Source organism: Anas platyrhynchos, chromosome 2, assembly GCF_047663525.1.
Source record: "Anas platyrhynchos isolate ZD024472 breed Pekin duck chromosome 2, IASCAAS_PekinDuck_T2T, whole genome shotgun sequence".
Taxonomy (NCBI): domain Eukaryota; kingdom Metazoa; phylum Chordata; class Aves; order Anseriformes; family Anatidae; genus Anas; species Anas platyrhynchos.
Window position 1 is genome coordinate 24,355,431 of NC_092588.1, and position 17,737 is coordinate 24,373,167.

The following is a 17,737-nucleotide window of genomic DNA, read 5'->3' on the forward strand; positions in this document are numbered from 1 at the left end:
AACCTGCCTCCCGAACCCCTTTTTGTATTTCCCAGTTAGCCCAGCTCGATGTTTGCTGATGATCACCCACTGACAGCCACAGCCAGGCAGTATGCCCAGCTCTCCAGATTTTTTTTGTTTTTTCCTCTAAGAATTGCATTATAAGTCTTGTGCAATCCCCGGCGCTCTTTCAAGCATCCTCTAAGTTCCACACCCAGGTAGGGAACAACCCCCTTCACTCCATCAGGTGCTCTGAAGAACCTTTCCTATTCACTCTTCTTGTTGGCTTTCACCCTCAGAAAATGGGGTTGGATGGGCCCCTGGGGCAGGGGACCAATTCCATCAGGTGCTCTCTTTGGCAGGAATAATGTGGGACAATTCAGCCATCTTTTATGCCTGATTTTATGGGTTTTGTTTTTATCTGCAGCGTGCTGTAACTCCCAGTTCTTCCCGTGGTGCCCATACTTGCAGAGACCTTTCGGGGTGTGTGGGACAAGCTGTTTGAGCTGTCCTGCTTCCCTGTCCATACATCTGCGCAAATTTGTGCCTGCTGGTTCTCTCTGGCAGTGCATTAGAAAGATAACTGGCGGATTTTTTTCCCAAAATAACCTTCCTGTGGCCTGCAGGGGAAATCGGCAGTCTTCCCAACAACAAAAAATTGTGAAAGGGAAAAGATACTAAATATTTTCTGGTATCATGTGTCCCACGTGCAATTGGTGTGGGTTCTCTGTTGTGATCTGTTTCCGTTGATGTTGCACTCCTCGCTGAGTGACCGACCAAATCATTTCGTGCCACGGGGCTAACCCTGCAACTCCTTATAAAGCTCTGATAAAACCTGGTATAAAGTAAGGATTTTAAAAGTAGTGTGAATTAGCTTGGTTTGTCAAAGCAATTCAAAACTCAAAAGCAATGGGAACCAGTTGTGAAAAGCAGAGTCACTATTGATTTATTTCTTTATTTATTAATGTCCTAATGGGATTATATCTGACTGTTGGTCTCTTCAAACAAAAAAAGACTTCCCTATTAAAGGGGCGTTAAGACAATTTCAAGATTTACAGTCTGTGTGCATGCATTATTTTGGTTCACTGTCTCAGTACCATTTAATGTGCATGATAAGTTGTTTGCTAACTCCATATCGTGCTGAAAGCTGCTGTGCTTGGGTTGCCAGTGCAGCAGTGGAATGTGTAAATAAATACCCCGGCTTCCACTGAAATTCTTAGGGAACACCTGTGGGCAGTCGGACAACTGCACGGCTCGTTGAGCTTTATCTTTCTGAAACCCAGCCCCGAGAATGCTGCGCATGCTTTCAATAAAACTTGCTCTCTGACACACGGTGTCCTTTTTTCTGGGTGTAGACAAGGAAGGATTTGATCAGATACCATCAATCTAAAAATTACAGCATGTCTAGCTTAAAAAAATACTTGCTTTTCTAGCCTTCTTCTCAAAATAGGCTTTATTTCCTAAAATTTCACTAACAAAAGTAAAATGAGAAGGACCCTGAAGTTCTGCAAGATGAGATAAAAACCTCTAAAGAGGTTTTAGTAAGATTGTAGCAACTGTTGTAGGGTGAAACCTAGAGATGTGGTGTAGTTTTAAGAGAGCTGTGGTGGTGGTGCCAGTTTTGGGCTCGAAGCTATTTCAGATGCAAGGTTGCGGCATTCAACAAGCAGATTACTAATTGTGGTTATGGTGAGCTCTGAATACTGGAAAATGATGCTTCTTCATAAATACACATCTTTGTAGGAAAATAAACTTTATTACTGCTTTAGGAATCAGCCCGGGTTCTTTTGTTTGTTTGTTTCCAGAGGCAGGCGATGTGGCAATCACTTTGGTCCCTTTTTCATACTCAGAACATAATATTCATCGCCACTGCCAACAGGTGTGCTGTGGGGAGGTCACTTATTTTTCTCATACACCTCTACTGGATAAGTCTGTGTGTCTTTAGAAGCGAAAGTTACTTCACCATCCCAGAAATATTGAACAGAAATTGAAATTTATGTGTCTGGACTATTATTTCAGTTCTTAAAACTCCTCGTTTTCTACTTGTCCTCATTCCGTTCTGAGGTCCTGTAACCAAGTACAAAACAAACACAAATAATTTGAAGAATCCCCAGACAGGCAAATTTCTGACCAATATCTCCTCGGTGTCTTAGTGCTCTGTCTGGATTACATTGTTGGATTTATGCTCTGCAAGGTGATGAATTCAGATATGGTGCTAGTAAGAGGGATTGGCCAGGATTGGGGTTCTCACCTGCACTACCTTCTTCAACTTAACATTTTATATGTAAATATATATATAACAAATTTAATTTATGCTTATTATCTGGGTTTACAGTTTACTTTCTGTTGGCATTTTTAATCTAGGAGAACCTTGACTTGTTTCTCCTCTGGCTTTGCTACATCACACGAGGAGACGAACAGCTCTTGTCCCTTGTCTTTCATCCATCATTACCATCTCTTAATGCTTCTTCTAAGGGAAGCTTTGTCAGAAGCCAAACTCGGAGATTACCTTTGAACTAGCAGCGCAGACAGATTGTAACTGTATTTCAGAACAGGATTAAAGTGTTGGCCCGATGATGACAGAGTGTTTTTCATGCTTATGATGTTAACCGTAGATATTATTTGCATGGAGTTGTGAATATATTTTCCAACCGCCCTGGGATGCTAATGTTTGCTGAGTTTGTTGGCCTGTAAAGTTTAACCTCTTTCCTCAGTTAAGTCATTTTTATTTTCATAATGGGGTTGTTTGGCTCCTCCAGCTTTTGGCTTCACCACTCAATTGCCTATCACTGTTAATCAGAGGATTAAAAAAATTGCTATTTGGAGGTTTTTTTTCATACTGTGCAATTTCAGCCTATTTCCAGTTGCTAGATAACACAACCAAAGACATTCACACCTGACATCTTATAAGGAAACATACCATTGCTAGAGTTACTGAAGTATCTTTGCAAGTATTAATTGTAATTTCTATTATTTCATTATTGCCCTTTACAAATTGAGCTGGAAAAGATATTCCCGTTGAGTATTTTTACTGTGTGCCTGTTTTAGTGGTGGAGCTGCAGTTCAGTGGGCCCCTCACATGTTTTCATAAACAGTTGGTAAAGCAGTTAACTCTTTGGGTAAAAGATACTGGGTAACCACGTGTAGCTCCTAATAACAACTAAGTGTGCCTTAGAAAATTAGGCTGATGTTCGAGTAAATATATTGGAAAGAAATTGTCTGTGTCTCTGATCTGACACCGTTCTGAGATGGTTTTTGTGATGTTCGTTTGCTAAATGAACCAGAAGCGTTCATTTATTCATCAGCCCCGGTAGGTAGAGCTGCAGATTGTCACCTCCTGGCCAAGCACCCTGCTGGCCAGCAATCGCTGTGGTGCTGGCATTGCTCTTGTTCTCATGACTCTTCAGTCTTTTTTTTTCCCCCCCTCACCCTTCCTATAGATTCCTCACCTGCTTTATGGTAGAGGCCAGACCAGAACCCCATCCTTAAGGGTTTCTATTCCTGTGCTCAGAAGCACCAAAAGCAGCAGCCGTGACTTCCCTGCCTCTCCTGTTTGAAGGTCTGCAGTGGAGAAACCATTCCTGAACTGCAGCAGCAATCCCTTAACTCCGAGTCCTGGGCTGGGTGGCCACCTGCGAGGCACTGTGAGGGGCTGCTGTAAAACAAACCCAGCCTTGTTCAGGTGATATTTCCACGGTTAGTCCTACACAACCTATAATTTGATATGGATGTGTCTAGCTGTCCTGTGAATAACGAGGCTTGAGGTAACGATAGATGACATAACCAGGATATTCACACGTTTGAGAAAAGGGCAGTGAAATGGCAGCGAAATAAACTTTTCCTGTGTCCTACTTAGCTGTGCTCTGATATGTGTGTTTGGACTCATGGAGATAAAGAAGGAGAGGGGAAGGAAACTGGAAATCAGAAGGGTGCTGCATGGTCAGAAAAGGAAACGCACGTCAGAGTTGTTTTAGATGGAAGGAACCCAATGCTTCCCAAAAAGTTGGAGGGATTAATGTGGAAGTGTTTCAGTAGAAACTTGCCTAGTAAACCGAGTGGTGTTTGCTTCTTTGCAATGAAACAACACAAACTGCTGGTTTCTTTACATTTCAATAACAAAAGGTATACTCACTACTGAATAGAGCTATGCTGCACATAAAGATAATAATCTTTTATGCTTTATTCCTTTGTTTTTATCATAAATTATTGAAAAATCACAAACTGTAAACAAGAATTAAAAAGACTTACGTGCTCTTTTTAGTGCAGACACAGAGACCTAGCGTTGAAACTGCAGATATAAAGGAAACTCCCTTTTCCAGGGTGGGAGTGGGCCTGGAAAATGAACTGATTAAGCCAATATATTTCCTATTATTTAGCTCCTTGGCAATTGCATGCAAATAGATGATATATAGTCTGCAATATGTAGAATATGAAATCACCTAACACTGTGATTTTGAAATAAGGAACTTGGGAGATGCTTTGTCTAGAGACTATTTTTTAACAATTTAGGTTTAGCAGTAAAGATAGTTCTGGTTTCTTCATTCATTCTGGGGGAAACTGTCCATATAATTTCCTTCTTAATTTCTCCTTCATTATCAGAATTTATTATCAGGCCGTGTGTAAGGAGTGAAGATGGACAAAAGAGGAAATTCAGTGCCATTCTAAATTTCTCAGATATTTTCCACTCCCACCCTTCAGAAAGCCCCGTTGTGGGGGTGGGATGTGAGTTTGCTCCCCCCCCAGCACCCTCCTGTCTCCAACAGATACAAAGCTGGATTTCAGGGATGAAAATGATGGGAGAGAATGTAAGCACCAGGTAAAGGATGAGAAATGCCTTATTCAAGTGAAGTGGAAGGGTTTTTTTGAGCTATAATGAGCGCTGTTACAGACTTGGCCCGGATCCCTTCAAAGATAGTCGCCAAATCTTTCTGTAGCTCTGCCCATTGTTTGGATCCCCTTTGTTGCCATGCCAGCATAACTCAAGTTCAGCCCCAGCTTCTGGCTTCGGGCCTTAGGCTTCCCCCCCAGCAGAAGCTTTGTCACAAGACGACGTTCCTAAAACCAACGGGATAGCGGTAAGGCAGTTTGTTATCTCAGGGCCCTCAAAATAGCTGCTCTGAGCACACCAGAAGAATGGAGAAAGCTGCCCCTGTGTCAAACGCACGGAGTAGTGGGTAGGGAAGTATTTTGAGGTTACTTTTAAAGAATAATCTCCAAAAGATGGGAGAATTGCAGAAACTTGGCTTTTCTTACATCCTTTTTTTTTTTTTTTTCTAGAGGCTATCTTGCTAATGGGGATTTAAGAACACAAATATCCTGAGAAAACCATACTTTGAAACCTTCCTATATTTCCTGGCTGCTTCTGGTCAGTCGTCAAAAAGCTTATTGAAAACCAGGATCAGAGAAGGTGCAAGAGTGTCTTAGGAACCGGAGGCATCCTGAATTTGTAAAGAATGATGCTGCTCCCTTTTCTTAACTTACAAAGCGAAGAGCTTATTTGTGGTGCTACGGGCACTTAGTAGGATAATTCGGAGCCCTGTAGCTTTAAGCCAAACTTGTTTGAAGGATGATTGCAGATCTGAATGTGTGGGCTGGAATGTCAGATTGAGATGAAGATAAATCCTTTAAAATTTGGCATAGAGAAGGCCGGCGTAATTATCTAATCTGAATATTTCCCATTTCAGTGGGCTAGATGTTGAGACAACACTTAGCATCAGCAGAGGGGACGGATGCATAATTAGCTTTTACGCCAGGAATTTTAGAGGACACGAGAACTCTGGAGTGCATAATTCAGGCTAGTTTCAGGAGAGCAGTGAAAAGGTAATAATTACACTGTTAACTTCTGGGGTTTCTGGCCTTGTCCTGAGATCCAAGTGCCCAGAAGCTGCAAGAACTGTTAGTTAGATGTTAGGCCTGAATACGTGGTAGATGGTGATGACAGAAATAGATGCAGAAGAAAGAGTTAAAGCTTCTCTTTATTTTTTTCCTTTCCTGCCCCCTCTACCCCAAATGCTGGGCAGAGGTTTAGAAATGTTTAGAAATATTTGTGCAAGGATAAGGGAAAGGAGCGGTCTGAGGGGTTCAGGTATGGTGAGGATAGGAAGAAAAAAGTGTAAAGGTGATGGTGAAACGAGAAAAAAACTGAATGAAATGGGAAAGCTGTTTGAGAATTAAATTAAATGATCTTAAAATAATTCTCGGAGTCTGGAGAGAATATGTCCAAGCATAGTAGCTTCCAGGTAAAGTTCTTCTGCAACTTTTGGCCCTCAATTCTTCACCATCCTCAGCCCTCTTCGTAACGAGTAATGCCTGAGCCCCTTAATTTGGGAGCTTACCCACGAAACAGCTGTCACCACGGGAGACCTTTGGAGCCGAAAACTTTTCTCAGCCACCCTTTGCTGCAGCCAGCTCTCCGGGCGGATCGGATGGCTTGGCACCACCTCGCTGGTGTGTCAGCGCAGAAGGCTGTGCGATGACCTCATGGAACTTGTGCAGCCCTCGCTACCTACAGACCCTCTCAAGTCCTCTTCTGCAGCTGCCAAATCCCATTTGCACGAGTGAGCAACTGCCTCGGTGCTTGCCAAATGTTTCTGCTGCCAGTACGCCCCAATATATTCAGAGATGTGTAACGCAGCCGGAGCTGCTCAATCCTCTTACGGTTTCTCATAAGCACAGGGGTATCAGGGTTTCACTTCAGATTTGGGATCAAATCTTGCAGTTGTTCTCTTCTTCTTAAGATTCTCTGGCGTCTATGGACTGCAAATGCCAAACCCAGGCCTACCCAGAGCTGGTTTGCTTACACATTAAATGAAAGAAAAATAGATCTCTTTTAGACTTACTCTGAAGCTACCCCTCTGTGGGCAGAGCACCCTCACAGAGTTCAGCAGCCCTTTACTGACTTAATATTATTTACATTTAAAGGTCCCAGCCTGGACCAGTGCAATTCACTTCATTAATAAGTCTGCTCCAAACTTCATCTTTCATTACATTCTTTTTTAGGGTCTCCTCCTTAATTATCTCTCTGTGTGTGTAATCTGTAGAGATCCTCCCCCTTTTTTTTCTTCAAAAATAAAAGCTTGTCATGGGGATATTCTTCCTCAGCGTGTTTGACAAAGGATCCTTCTCCCTTTTCTCTCCCCAGTTATTCCATAATTTTCAACTGCAAAGCCCTGGACTTACCTATTACCTGTAGTTTCGAGCCTTATTTCCCAACTATTTAAGTTCTGCAACCCTAGCAAGGGCCTGTTGCTCGGTCCTTGAGTAACTGTGATGGTTTTCTGTTCTCTAGATATTCCGATCTACTCTCACAGCTCCCATTTTTCACGAATTTCCAAAGAAGAAGATTTCATCCACTTGAAAAGTGGGGTTTTAGATGCTAACGTTTAAACTGGGAAGCATCAGGCTTCTTGAAAAGAAGGAATTAAGGAAATGAAGGAAAAAAGTTGCTTTGAGTGCTAATATCAGCACAGGGCAGGGGCAGAAGCACAGCAAGGCTGGGGGAGAACAGGGTTTTTTTTCAGCTGTCTTATTGCTACACCTTTGGTAGCTGAGAGAAGTCTTCACGTGATGCTAATATGCAGCCTTCTCACCTCCCGTGATTTCTCACCCGAGTACTGACATGACCTTAGGCTGATGAGCAGAACTATTTAAAAACAACAACAACAACAAAAAAAAGAAATAGGGGAAAAAAATATCTTGTTTGGCAGCCGGCTGCGTTTTTTACAAGGGTTCTTTTACACTCCGGCAGAACAATATGTAATTCAGACTGCTTCCTTCGGGCGCTGGCTCGAAAGAAATCATCGTGGGAAGGGTCCCAAGCCTGGGCCCTGGTTCTGTGGCAGGCCTGGAGCAGCCGTGCCGAGGGCTCCCCTTCTTTCCTTGGGGTTTTTTGGGGTTCCTCTGCCCAACGGTGGTCATCTGCTGGGTGTTTGTGGGGAGCCTTGTTGTTGTGTGAGCCTTCACTCACACAGCCTGGCCCTGAGTTTTGTCACTAAAAGTCAAGAAATTGGGGCCTGCACAGCTCCTTAAACATCTGAGGGTGGGCTCTTCTCTGGCTCCTCGATTCCTATACTCCCAGAAACCTAAAATACATGAGGCATATTCCTTTTATTCCATTTTATTTTATTTAACCGCTAGTACCCCACTCTGTAGTAATATTAAGAGCGAAATGTGAGGAAATAGGGAAGGATTAGGTGTTTAAAAGTAGTGGTTTTCACGCGGCGCTCCTAACCACAGCAGTATTTTGTTTCTCAGACTCTCCCGAAACGGGCTTCAGCCCATAAAATGCTTTATTTAAGCTTGGCTTGAAAGCAGCTCCAGCAAAGCGGACCGGTCACAGTTTTGTGAGGTGGCGTGGGCAAGCCAAGCCTCGGGAAGTTGTTCCAAACATGCTTGTTGTTGTAAACGCTGGCTGCTTTTTCCTGGTGAAAGTCTCCTTTTCGTTTAGTTTCAGGCTTTTTGTTTTGATTGCGGCTCGCGTCTGCTCGGGGATTTTTCCCCTTCGAGCAAGCAAGTTTATACCTAGATCCTTATTGCCTGCAGATAGATATTTCAAGCTATAATTAGATTTCTCCTGCCTTCACCCCCCCCTCCTAGGCTCCCTTCTTGTCAAGGCTGAACATGTTAAGCCGGAGAGCTGTTTGCCACCACCTCAGCTTGTGTTTCTTTCCACCCTCTGGCCTCTTGCAGCGACGTCCGCGGTTCTTCAAACTCAGCTGCTGCTTTTTGTGGTGCTGAGCACCTTCCCTTCCACCTGCAGCTTCCTCCGCTTTGTTCATTTTGTTAAATTTCAAACCTCGCCTGCGTTTTCTGTGCTCAGGCCTGGCTCAAGGTGATGCGCTTGGGAGCGGGCCGAGGGGAGGCACCGACACAGCACGCACGTCGTGCCCCTAAAAGCCAGGTTTTCACCCCAAAGGAGTGCCTGGAAGCATCACCATGCAGGTAGCATGTTTCCCCCAGCTTCCACTCGCGATGGCAGGCCCAGAAATTTGGGACAGAGCCATCCCGTGAGGCAGGTCAGGCCGTCTCGCAGCCACCACAGCGATGCCACACGCCCCGAGAGGCAGGCATGTTCCAGCAGGGCACAGCTGCGGGCTGCAGCCAGGAGAAAAAGCCGGATAAAAAGCCCGTTCAGCCCTCACGCCGCTGCCTTTGGGGCGTGTTTCTTTTATTTTTATCATTATTTCACCAGGATTTTGGGGGGGGTTTTTTGCTCGCTTTCTCCCTCCGCCGCCACACGCCGGGCCGCGAGCGGCGGCTGCCGCTTTAAGAAGGCTCTGTGGAGGTAGCGGGAGCAGGCTGGCAAAATGCAGGAGAAGCTTAGCTTTGCTGGAAGGCCGAGTGTAACCTAACCAGCTGGAGGATATGCCGGAGCTGATTGACAGCAGGACCAGCATTATGCAAATACCGCCAGAGAGAGAGAGAGAGAGAGAGCGCGGCGGCCGGCCGGGGGCTCTCTGAGGGAGCTCCCTACACACGCCGCGCTTATCTGCCCGCTCGGTGTAACACTCAATAAATCGCCCCCCCAAAAAAAACAATTGTTGCTTTTTTTTTTTTTTTTCTCTTTTTTTTCTCTCCTCTCCCTTTTTTCGGCCGCCCGTTGCGTGCGAAATCCCGAGTGCGGTTTCAGTTTGCGCGATGTGCGAGAGAGCGAGGGAGATGTGTCAGAGCTTGTTACTCCGGCTAAATTAGGTAATTTTTAGCCGGGTAACGTGCTAATCTTTAAACCTTTATGTCTTTAAATCCTGCGTGTGCCTGGGCTCTTCATACAAAAGTGTATTTTGCTTGTTTCTTCTCGTCTTCTTCAGTCTGAAGCCTTATGTAGGTCAGGCTTGGCTTAAGCAGATTTCCTGAACCTGCGTCAGCTTAAGCTGAAGGAATTTTAATAAACCCTCCCTTGTAGGCGTGGGCCTAAATGAGACTAGCCTAGTTAAGCCTGATCTTTTTCTGTTTGTGAAAAAGAGCTGAGCAGAGCTAGGGACTGCATGGTGGCTTGGGGACCGGCTCCCTTCATTCCCAGCTCACAATGGTGGGGAAGGCCAGATCTTCCAATTTCACCTTATCCGAAAAGCTCGATTTGCTAAAGCTGGTGAAGCCCTACGTTAAAATTCTCGAGGAGCACACCAACAAGCATTCGGTCATAGTGGAGAAAAACAAATGCTGGGATATCATAGCTGATAACTACAACGCCATCGGAGTAGACCGCCCGCCTCGTACCGCACAGGGCCTGCGCACGCTGTACAAGAGGCTCAAAGAATACGCCAAGCAGGAGCTGCTGCAGCAAAAGGAGACCCCCTCCGACTGTAAAAGCAGCATTTCCGAGCCAACCAAGAAAGTTGTGGAGATGATTCCACAGATTTCCAATGTGTGTTTAAGAGACAGGAGCGGTGTACAAAGGTGAGAGATTTTTTTTTTTTTTTTTTCTCCATTCCCCTCCCTCCTCCTCCTGGTTTTGTTACTGAATGGTGAAAATGATGGCGCCTCCTGTCTGCTCTGCGACGCGTTGCTCGTGGGCAGTGTCCTGAAGGAAGCGGTCGTGAGAGGAAAAAGCCCCAAACTGGGAACAATGCCTAAATGATATTGCTTTTGTTTTATGGCAAGCTCGCTGGTGACTTAGCACTGCATTCATTTTTCAGCTCTTTCAAAGCCTGCTTCAGCCTTTGTCATACTCTGGAAAGTGAGGGTTAAGGGAGAATCAAAGGGAAAGAGTAGCTCCAACCTCTACCCCTCCCCTACCTTTTAATAGGCAGATTATTCAAACATTGGCAAAGTGATGGCTATTCTCCTCCATTTAAGGTAACACTGCAGTCATTTTGCAACATATGGCACTATTAGCAGTTTAGAGCAGATTTTTAACAAAGTTAGTTCACAGAGCTGAGGAACCTCGTTCCCAGAGCTTTCTCCTCTCCTTCACTCTGCTGTCTGCGTCTTACATTTGAACTGATCCCAACCCTTTAAAAAAAAATGGACTGCCTGCACCACGGTGCCTTTGTGAGTGTTTTTTTTAAACACTTTTATTGCATCGAGGGTGATTTTCTGAAACTGGAGCAAAGCTCATTGCAGCCTAAACTCCACGCAGCCCTGCATCGTAGGGTAGGTGGTTTAAATGCACACAGAGAGAAACCAAGAGGTGCAGCTATAGAAGTTTTCTCTTTTTTTTTTGTATTTTTTTTTTTCTGCACTGCTCAGTAAAGTGAGACACACTGTCTAGGTTTGAGCCAGACATAATACAGGCAGGCAGCGTGCAGGCTTGCTCCCACAGCTGGCTAATGCCCCTCATATCTGACTCGCAACACTCTGCTGGTTCTGTATTGGTCCTCGAGGGATCAAAAAACGCCTGGGTCAGGGCTTGGTTCCTCCCGATACAAAAAGCAAGGTAGGGAGGAGGGGGGAAAAAAGCCAAATAACTCTCAGAAATCCTGAGAAAGCTCTGATTTTTTTTCCTCCCCCCTCTTTTTCACCAACGGATTAATGGGAAGTGAACTTTCCATATTTTAATCGGCCACGCTGCTCCTTGGTGCAACAGCCAAAGGCTCTGCGGAGGGCTGGCGTGCGCGCACAGGGCGAATTGGATCCGTGGTGCCACTGGTTGAACTGAATGGTAGCAATTGTCTAAATCCCAACGTGCCAGATGCTCTAAAAATATGCTGCTGCGGGTCCCTGGCGTAAAGAAGTCTGAAGCAACTGGGCTGTGCTGCTGCTGCTCCTGGTGAATGCCCCTGGAGGAACGGTCCCAAAGAATTCCCTGGAACAAAACGAGGCTTTTAATTGCGCTAATAAAGGTTGCAGTGTCTTGGCTACCAACTTTTGTAAGGAGGAAGGGGGAGAAAAAAAAACACAACAGTGTGAGAACTTGGGTTTGCAGATCGGCTTATGAAAAGCGGTGACGCTTTTCATGAATGATTAAGAGCTAATGATCTCCGTAGTTTGTCTCCTATAATTTAGGCTTTTTTTTTTTTTGCAGGCTTTTATGGCTCTGGGAATGTTGACTTGATTGCTGCTTACCCAAAATGGTTGTTCTAGGAACAGCCAATGCACTGTGTGTCGAAGGGAAGGATTATCATTTAAATATATATTTTTTTCTGCCTAATTACATCATTATTTGATAGTTCTAATTTTAACTCCGAGTTGCGTTTCCCCCTGATTTTGAAAACCCTGCGCTGGGTTTTAACTCGCTAGGATACGGCTTAGCTTTTGGGGAAGGAAATGCAACTTCTAATGAATCCAAATTCTTAATTGCACCTTTAAGCAATTTCTAGCTCACGGTGATTAAACAAAACCTAGCGAATCATGGGTGCCTCCAGGGTTCGAAATACCATCCCCCAGTTGTGGTAACTGTTGTTTGTCTTTCTTTCAGCCAAGTTGTCAGAAACAACATTAGTAACCACCGTGCAGGCGCTCCTTTTGTTTCCCAACTCCTTCTTTCTCTCTTCCCCCTCTAATTGTTTTCCTCTTAGGAGGCTGACACCGAAAGGGGAGAAAAAAAAGCCCCGTCTGAGCTACCTGGAGGTTTGCTAATGGTCAAGTTTCAGGTGAAATACACCACAGGAGGTGAAATTGGCAGTGTTTGGAGGCTGTTAGCCTAAATCGGAGCTGTTTTTTCTTTCTCTTCAACCTCTCTCACTTTCTCTTTCTGCTCTCCCTCTCCGTTTCCTCCTGTCACAATGACCTGCTTCTCCTGCTAGCTGTTTCCATCGTCTGCAGGCGAGACGCTGGCTGGGAGCCAGCAACCCCGAGCGAGGCTGAGCTGGTGGAGAGGGGGAAACCCAGGGCTGCAGCCGGCCCCCGGGAGGCACAGAGGGGCAGGAAAATAACTCCCGATGCTCAAGGAAAAGGAGGGAAGGGCATGTGAGAAAGAGGTGTCCAAAAGAAGGCGAAGCTTTGTGGCATGAGGAAGAGGGAGTAAGGTGGTATAATCGATACTTCACAGGCAGCTCAGGTGGCGGTGGACAGAATTGAGATTATCCCAATGTTTCCTTGGGAATAAATGGAAGTTCTGCTTCCAAAAGCCTCCTTCAGATGGACTTTTTCTGTCTGAAATCTTCTTTTTAAATAGTTTGGGTGATTGGCAGAAGTAATTTTTGTGAACTACATTTCTCTGACCCTGTTGCTCATTCTTACAAATGACTATTTCGAAGTTTCCACACGTTCATTCTAGAAATTGCACTTGCATCCTAATAGATGTTGGGCTAGTTCAGGGTCCCTTGGAAATTGCACCCATGGCTGCTTATTTCTCTTGAACCGAGAGTTTTGCAGGCCATGGGAGATGCAGAGGAGAAAATGCTTTCTTTTGGTGTCTGCCTAAGGAGTCTGTGCACTTCCACAAGAAGCAGGATGTAGAAATTAAATTCCTCCTGTACTTCTGGGAACGTGAACCCACGCCTGCTGCTCACGGGCAGTGTTTTAATAATCAGTGTTCCTCAAACTGCGGCTTGTAGAGCTCAAAAGGAGGCTTTAAAAAGAAAGTGCAAACACAGCCACACACCCTGCCCCTTTAATAGGCAGCAACTCAGGTCCTCCAGGGCTGGGGAGCATCTGGGGATGTTTTGCTCATCGTGGATCCCCTGGCTGCCTTGAGCTGCTAGCAGCAGCTCAGTTATTCATGGGCTGGGGACCGTCTCCTGTCTCCTGTACTGTAAAATAGTTCAAGAAGCTGATCTGGCTTTAAAAAAAAAAGTATTGCCTCAATCAGGGAGCGATGTGCAGAGCTCTGGGGTTTCAAACAAGTGGTGGAGAAGTCGGCAGGCACAGCTGGGGCCGCTATTAGCATCAAAGCCAGCGTAATGTCAGATCGTGACTGGAGGTGCTGCTGACTCAGGGCTCCGCACAAAGGCAGATGAGTCAGGTGGGTGTTGCACTTCGAAAAAGGGGGAAAAATGCAGCGCGGAGCTGTTCTGAGTGGCAATGTTTCCATGTCTCCTCTTGAAGCTTGAGAGAAATCGTGAGATCACTGCTTCGTAGGGAAGGAGCGAGGATTAGCTGGATTCCCTAATCTACGGGGCAGGGTCATCATCTGGGCTGTGGTTTCTTCCCCCCAGGCGCTTTGTGTAATTTTATGCAGCGATTGTTTTACATGGAAAAAGGCACACAAAACAAACATCGAGGTGCGTGAGTCACAAACGGGGAACACATTGGGACAGGACGAGATGAGTAAGTTTGGGAGATGGAAACGTTTCTGCCGTAGCCCGCTCAGTCTGAGGCTATGGCCTTTTAAAATCACTTTCTCGATTATCTAAACCATTTATCACTATTGCCTGTTTATCCTGGTGCAGAGGAAGGGCCAACCAGGATTGTTCTTTCTAGGCTACACCTCGTAGTAGCAGTAGCATCTGTGTAAGACAAAGCCATATACATGTGTTGGAAGGAAGGAGGGGTGCACACAGTGTTCATGTAATGAAGCAGAGTTTCAGCAGTAGCTAGCAAACACTAGGATTTCAAATGAAGCTTTGGTTATTTTCATTTATGTCTTTTTAAAATAGTTTTTGCTGGGTGATTTACATCTGATTTTGTGTGTTCTAGCGCTAGTATCGATAAGGAAACAATTGCTGGTACCAGTTCACCACAGGCAATGTTGGATCACCATCCTGCGACAGTCATGATGGAGTTGCAGTCGGAAGAGGATGTCAAACCTCCTCCTTCGTTGATTATAGACGCGCAGCAAAGTGAGAACCTAGAACACGAGGAAGAACACCAGCTGGTGCATATCATGGAGAGGTCTCCTTCGACGTCGGTGTCTTCGGTTGACATGAGAGTTATGATGTCTCCCTCTCCCGTACCCAGAAGAGATGAGTTTTTTAGGCTTGAGGTCGGAGAACGCTTTAGACCGATGTGTGGGTCTGACCCGCAGATGCTGCAAATGCTGAAAGAAGAGCATCAGATCATATTAGAAAATCAAAGAAAGATTGGGCTGTATGTCCAAGAAAAAAGGGATGGTTTGAAAAGGAAGCAGCAGCTGGAGGAAGAACTGTTGCGAACAAAAATCAAAGTGGAGAAGCTGAAGGCAATACGATTACGCCGCGATCTGCCAGAATACAGCAGCATCTAAATATTTTATTACTCCTGTCATATCCCTTGAAATACTTAATAATAAATACTTTTGCCCTAGCAAAGTTGTTCCTTACGTTAATATGGATGGATCCAAATGTGGTCTTGAAAGATGAGGGCATATTTCACATGTTGTTGTTTATGTACCCTAATAAAAATACCTTGTATGGGTTTGAGTGCACCACCTCTTCTGGTCTGAAGTATAATCAAATCCCATAGATTTAAGTGGTTAGGATGATAAAAAATGATAAATTTCTTCAAGAAATTGCCTATCCTTCCTAATCTTAATGAAGTTGCAGGTTCTTAAATACAGGTGAAAAGGGGAAGTAAGGTGATGCTTAAATATGCTCTTCAAGTTGGTAAATCTTCTGACAGTGGTGAAATTTTGCTGGTATATCAGCATGGAAAACAAACTTACCGGATTGTTATATTTTTTTAATGTTCAGTAGTCTTTAAAAGAGTTAACACTTTCTATTGTTTTCAGTGGGTGAGCGTTTCCATAGGGAATTATCCAAATAGAGGCAGTGAAGGCAATACTTCATCGTTAAAACTGCATGTGTGCGTAATTTGTGTGTACAGTTACCATGAGCCTATATTCAGTTAGAGTAATTATACTGGTGATCAGCCACAGAAATGTCTAATTTGCTCATTTGCATGCATAATTACTACTGTGCATGTGCAACCGAGACAGTTGCAGGTGCCTTTGATTGATATCTAGACGACTATAAGCTACCAAAATGAAATAGTTGCTGTGTGTAAGTAATGTGACTTGAAGTCAACAGAAGATTCTTTGTTATTCCGCGTACCTTTTATAACTGCTGTTGTTCTGGTCTTTTGATTAGTTTCAAATAAAAAGCCCAAAATGAGAAAGAAATTGATTCTTCTGTCTGTCCTAGCAGCAGCACTTTCCTCTGCAGTTATGATCAACACTAATAACTGGAAAAAAAAACAAAACAAAAACAACAAAACAAAACAAAACAAAAAAAACAAAACAACTGGAAAGCGTAAGTCCCGGCCAATTTGTCTGTAATTCTTGGTCTTCTGCTTGTTATGAATAGATCCACATCTGCCTTAGAGCTCTGGCTCCTTATTCCATGTAACAGTACTTTGTTCTTCCTCTAACTTCTTGCATAGGAAAAGGAAAGGAAGCACAGAATCGAGGAAAAAGAGAACAAAGGAGGAGCAATTCCACCCTGGTCTCCTATCTCAGAGGGCCCCAACAACAGAAAGAACAAAAGCAATAGGAAGGAGATTTTTTTTTTTCCTGTGTCTGCTTGTTACTGTCGCTTCTGTCACTGTTTTTTCTCCAAATTTGCTTCTTTCTCCATTCCCACAGAACCTCAGCGTGTGTGTATGGGGCACTGGTCTGCACCAGCAGACTCTTTAAATGCAGTAAGCCTTGCTACTTCTTGCCAGTCCTCTGGGTGAATCAGGTTGCCTTTGTAACCACAGGGATAAATGCTTATTAAAAACTGAAGGCTGGAAGCACGTGAGTTTAGCTGAGGGACCAGTCGAGCTTAAAGCATCGTAGTTAAAATTTTATGACAGCAAGGAGAGAGAAATCATCTCGACTGTCAGTGCCCAGGACACCTTTATCAGGCTGCAGGTGGGGAGGGTAGAGGAAATAATTCTTTGGTTTACAGTTTGAGGAAAAATACAGTCAATGAAAACAGATCTCAGCAATATGGAATCGCCCCCTACTCTTCTTCCAGTGGCATTGTAGAGAAGAGAGCTTTTCAAGTATTTGTTCTTTTGGGAACGTTTGCCTTCGCTGATGATGACAGTGTCTGAACGAGTGGCCTTGGTTTCTGTTCAGACCTTGCCTTTCTTCTGTCTTTTTTGCAGTTCAAGGACATTGATCTCTTTTTATATAGCCAGGAACACTTCAACAAGATGCGCTCTTCCCTGAGTTTACACGAGTCAAAGTCTTGGCTTCGATAAATAAATACAGATTTTATTTGTTCTGCTTTGCTGTCTGAAATGTGGCTGCTCAGAAACTGGGTAACAGCACGAAATTCCCTGCACTCATAATTTGGAGAGACCTGCTTTTATCCTTTCAGTTGAAAATCAGAATTCTGTTTTCCAATGTCAAGGAATTCCAGTTTGTTGTTTCTGTCCTTAGATACTACACAAATGGATTTTTACTAGCCCAGAAGATAATTCCCAGCTGGCTTATTGTCTTGCAGTGGCTTTGAATTATTGCTAGCCTTCATTTGGCCACTGAAATGCTCTGTGGAGACTTTCGAATATTTTCTCTTGAATTGTCAGTTCTCCTTGAGCTACATCAGGAGGTGACCTCCAGGGCCTCTGTTGGCACGGCGTTTTTATTTCGAGGACTGGAAGCAGAGGAATTTCCAACCTTCAAACGCATGTAGTCCTTCCTGAACTGAAAGGTGACACAGATACAAAGCTCAGACTCTGGGTAGAGCAAACTGCCCGTTACAGCCCTGACATTGAAGGGGGAAGGATGCAAATGAGTAGCTTGTTTCTTTACTTGCGACATGACATTTATCTTCTTTCACTACAGATATATTTCTTCTGCCAGTGACATCAGTGCAGCCTGGTGCTGCCTATGTCCCGCCTGTCCGTGCTGGCGGATCTTTCTCACCCCACATCTGCTTTTCAGTGTCAGGTTTGCATCAGACTTCTCGGTGCCTGGTCTCCTTTTTTTATTTCTCCATGTATTCCTACTGTGGGTATGTGCACACACAGCTGT

At 44.5% G+C, this 17,737-nt stretch overlaps 2 protein-coding genes across 3 annotated transcripts in view; both read left to right on the plus strand.

The window, feature by feature from the left end:
- RAD54B (RAD54 homolog B) overlaps positions 1–17,737 on the plus strand; it is a 56,582-nt gene that overhangs the window by 4,658 nt on the left and 34,187 nt on the right. The window lies entirely within an intron of this gene.
- FSBP (fibrinogen silencer binding protein) lies at positions 8,273–15,895 on the plus strand. Its single transcript, XM_005030109.6, has 2 exons — positions 8,273–10,374; positions 14,497–15,895. The coding sequence occupies exons 1-2, from the start codon at positions 10,004–10,006 to the stop codon at positions 15,020–15,022; spliced, it is 897 nt and encodes a 298-aa protein (XP_005030166.1). The 5' UTR covers positions 8,273–10,003; the 3' UTR covers positions 15,023–15,895.

Coding starts and splice junctions, on each gene's coding strand:
- FSBP (XM_005030109.6), top strand. CDS start 10,004: ATGGTGGGGAAGGCCAGATCTTCCAATTTCACCTTATCCGAAAAGCTC. Junction 10,375..14,496: donor GACAGGAGCGGTGTACAAAG/GTGAGAGATTTT, acceptor TGTGTGTTCTAG/CGCTAGTATCGATAAGGAAA.